This window comes from Limulus polyphemus, unplaced genomic scaffold, assembly GCF_000517525.1.
Source record: "Limulus polyphemus unplaced genomic scaffold, Limulus_polyphemus-2.1.2 Scaffold13008, whole genome shotgun sequence".
In the NCBI taxonomy this organism is placed as follows: domain Eukaryota; kingdom Metazoa; phylum Arthropoda; class Merostomata; order Xiphosura; family Limulidae; genus Limulus; species Limulus polyphemus.
The window spans coordinates 2,557-7,083 of record NW_013678618.1 but is presented as its reverse complement, the minus strand read 5'-3'; the positions used below and the strand labels follow the sequence as shown (position 1 = coordinate 7,083).

The 4,527-nt window shown below is 33.3% G+C and overlaps 1 protein-coding gene across 1 annotated transcript in view; it reads left to right on the top strand.

Annotated features, from left to right (window-relative positions):
* LOC111084041 (lachesin-like) overlaps positions 1-3,093 on the top strand; it is a gene marked incomplete at its 3' end in the record, with an annotated part of 5,518 nt that extends 2,425 nt beyond the window's left edge. The window contains exons 2-4 of the mRNA XM_022380816.1: positions 756-884; positions 1,528-1,815; positions 2,977-3,093. Of these exons, the coding sequence (XP_022236524.1) occupies positions 756-884; positions 1,528-1,815; positions 2,977-3,093 (534 nt within the window). The remainder of the gene's footprint in view (positions 1-755; positions 885-1,527; positions 1,816-2,976) is intronic.
* Between the last annotated feature and the right edge of the window lie 1,434 nt (positions 3,094-4,527).

Genomic DNA, 4,527 nt, shown 5'->3' with positions numbered 1-4,527 from the left:
AGTACTGTCTGTTGTATGTATCTATATAAATATAACAGTACTGTCTGTTGTATGTTATCTATATAAATATAATAGTACTGTCTGTTGTATATATCTATATAATTATAATAGTAATGTCTGTTGTATGTTATCTATATAAATATAATAGTACTGTCTGTTGTTTGTATGTATATAAATATTATAGTACTGTCTGTTGTATGTATCTATATAAATATAACAGTACTGTCTGTTGTATGTTATCTATATAAATATAATAGTACTGTCTGTTGTATGTCTATGTAACTACTTCGCCCCCTGTTGATGAATCTTCACCAAATTTGGCATGCAGGTTTTTTGGATCCATACGAAGATACAAGCAAATATTCAGTTTCACATTTTGTGTTTTGTAGTTTTTATAGACATTTTTTCGTTTTTTACAATTACATATAAGGAAGCAACTTTTCATGTCCTAAGATAATCATGAATTTACATAACTTCCGTCCAGTGGACGGGTCCTCCAGCTAACTTATAATAACCTTGTTGAATGGAAGACAAACCGCGAACAATGTTTTAACAAAACTAAGCATATTGAACACGTGAGCGTTTCAACTTTTATAAAAGTAAACATTTTAAAGATACTGACTATCAAATTTGACCGTTTAATCGTTATCCAGTGAGGAACATGTGTTTAGCATAAGAATATTTAATAAATGTGAACAACTGCCTTGTAGTAGTATCGTTGTTGAAACAGACATGTGCTATCGTTTACTTTCTAGTCGAACTGTATGGAGAAAGGAGCCTAACGTTTCCTTTGGTGACCCGGGAACACATGGGGGTTTACCTATGTATAGCCACGAATAACGTTCCTCCTTCTATTCGACGAAGGATCCCCCTCGAAGTTAACTGTGAGTTCAGCATCATCTTTTATTCTAACAAATGTTATTAAGTTGTGTGTTGTGTCTAACGAGCTTTAAGTTTTTTATCTTTTTTGCGGTAAATTATGAAGTAAAGGTTTTATTAAATACTGTTAAGCCTAATTGTCAAGTACGCTTATTGTGTAAAAACTGTTAAGCCTAATTGTCAAGTACGCTTATTGTGTAAAAACTGTTAAGCCTAATTGTCAAATACGCTTATTGTGTGAAAACTGTTAAGCCTAATTGTCAAGTATGCTTATTGTGTGAAAACTGTTAAGCCTAATTGTCAAGTACGCTTATTGTGTAAAAACTGTTAAGCCTAATTGTCAAGTACGCTTATTGTGTTTGAAATCATCTCCAAATGACGTTTTAACTCATTGATATTTTGTGATTTGCCGAAAGTGTTAACAATTTTGTCTTGAGACCATTTACATTGTTTAAACAAATAAGCATACACCCATACTGAATAGGTACAGAACAATAGGTTACAACAATATTTAATTGTTAAGAGTAAATTGGTTTAAGTTTCTCACAAAGTGTGTGTTTTTCGGTTATTTTGTAAAGGAGAAATATAGTTAAACAAGTAATGTTTAATGCTCTGGTGTTTCTTAACTTTGTTTTTACTTGAATTTAGTTCCTCCAACGATCTGGATACCTAATCAAGTCGTAGGGGCGGCGTTGTATTCTAACATAACTTTGGAGTGCCATTTGGAGTCTTATCCTAAAGCCATCAGCTTCTGGCTTCGAGGGACAGTTTTGATCGATGAAAGAGAAAATAAGTACATAAAATACGTGTCACACGACTCCTATAAATCACATATGAAGCTGACCATCATAAATATACAAAAGGAAGATTACGGTCCCCACAAATGTGCTGCAAAGAATGATAAAGGAGAATCTGAGGGTGTTTTGACTTTATATAGTAAGTTAACCTATATTTTGTCGAATATCTTATGGATAATTCTACGGGATACATACCATAAAGTCAGGTAACTATGGTGACATTGAATAAAAGTTAACAACGGAAGTTCACTGACTATAACTAGGACAATCGTGTGCTACTATTTTTGTTAAGGCTACTCCTATTTATGTAGATATAAAAATAGACAAACATAGTAAATTACTATATATATATACATTATGTAATATTTTCATTATTTAGAAATACTACCCTAAATTTCCCTATAAATATATTAGCTTATTAAATATTCAAATCTTATTTCGTAAGAAACTTGCTGCTATCAGCGTTGTATTTTTATTCCTTATTGTTAAATGCTCCTTTTATTACTTATATAAGTTTCTCGGTTTAAAGTATCAGCTGTTATATCACAAACCAAAAACCTTGGAAGATATGAGTCTGATCCATATATCACAAAACAAATACCTTGGAAGATATGAGTCTGATCCGTATAACACAAACCAAAAACCTTAGAAGATATGAGTCTGATCTACATGTCACAAGCCAAACACCTTAGAAGATATGAGTGTGATCCGTATAACACAAACCAAACACCTTGGAAGAAATGAGTCTGATCCGTATAACACAAACCAAACATTGTAGAAGATATGAGTCTGATCCATACATCACAAACCAAAAACCTTGGAAGAAATGAGTCTGATCCGTATAACACAAACCAAACATTTTAGAAGATATGAGTCTGATCCATACATCACAAACCAAACACCTTGGAAGAAATGAGTCTGATCCGTATAACACAAACCAAACATTTTAGAAGATATGAGTTTGATCCATACATCACAAACCAAACACCTTGGAAGATATGAGTCTGATCCATATATCACAAACCAAACACCTTGGAAGATATGAGTCTGATCCATATATCACAAACCAAACACCTTGGAAGATATAAATCAATTCGGTATCAAACAAACGTATTATGTTGAGAAAATATACATACATGTCTTTCTAAAATAAAATATTACATACAACGAACTTTTCAATAATGAAGATATAACATATAGTTGAAAGATGTTTATATTATGATGAATTTAGAAAAAAAAGAAAAACCTCCCCTGAGTTTACTGTAATGCATATTTGGATGTTTTCATTAATTACCCGAAGAAACTGACAGACAAGTCAAACAGATGATACTCAAAACTACTCCTTTGCCTCAGAGACTAGAAGCAACGGATACGAAGAAATATGTGGTACAAGTTTATCCTCAGACACCGGCGAAAGGTTAGTATCTCCTTTTTACTTTATCTAGTGCTACACACTTTATCCAATGATAGACGGGTTATCTAGTGCTACACACTTTATCCAATGATAGACGGTTTATCTAGTGCTACACACTTTATATGTTGACAGACGGTTTATTTAGTGCTACACACTTTATCCGATGATAGACGGTTTATCTGATGACAGACGGTTTATCTAGTGCTACACACTTTATATGTTGACAGACGGTTTATCTAGTGCTACACACTTTATCCGATGATAGACGGTTTATTTAGTGCTACACACTTTATCCGATGATAGACGGTTTATTCAGTGCTACACACTTTATCCGATGATGGACGATTTATTCAGTGCTACACACTTTTTATGATGATAGACGGTTTATCTAGTGGTATCCGACAATACACACTTTACCGTATGATAGATAGTTTATCCGATAATACACACTTTATCCTATGCTACACACCTCACCTGTTGATAAATAGTTTATCCAATGCTACACAATTTATCCAATAATAGACAGTTTATCTGATGCTACACTTTATACAATGATAGACAGTTAACCGGTGCTGCACACTTTATCCAATAATAAGCAATTTTCCGACGCCACACACTTTATCCTATGATAAATAGTTTATCTGTTGCTACACGCTTTATCCAATGATAAACAGTTTATCTGATAATACACATTTTATCGTATGATACACACTTTATCCGACGATAGACACTTTATCCGATGATAGACAGTTTATCCGCTGATACACACTTTATCCGAAGATAGACAGTTTATCCGATGACAGACAGTTTATCCGATGATAGACAGTTTATCCGAAGATAGACAGTTTATCCGATTATAGAGTTTATCCGATGATACACACTTTATCCGATGATAAACAGTTTATCCGATGATACACACTTTATCCGAAGATAGACAGTTTATCCGATGATAGACAGTTTATCCGATGATACACACTTTATCCGAAGATAGAGAGTTTATCCGATGACAGACAGTTTATCCGAAGATAGACAGTTTATCCGATGATACATACTTTATCCGATGACAGACAGTTTATCCGAAGATAGACAGTTTATCCGATGATACATACTTTATCCGATGATAGACAGTTCAAGAACAGAAACACGTTCTCCCTTCTTCATTTCCGTAATCCGAAGAACTTAATGAATTCTATCGAACATTCTGAAAAAAAGCGAAACACGTCTCACTCTCAGTACTAACACCTCCATATGGTAATTGTTTATTAAAACAAGACAGTACTAACACCTCCATATGGTAATTGTTTATTAAAACAAGACAGTACTAACACCTCCATATGGTAATTGTTTATTAAAACAAGACAGTACTAACACCTCCATATGGTAATTGTTTATTAAAACAAGACAGTACTAACACCTCCATATGGTAATTGTTTATTA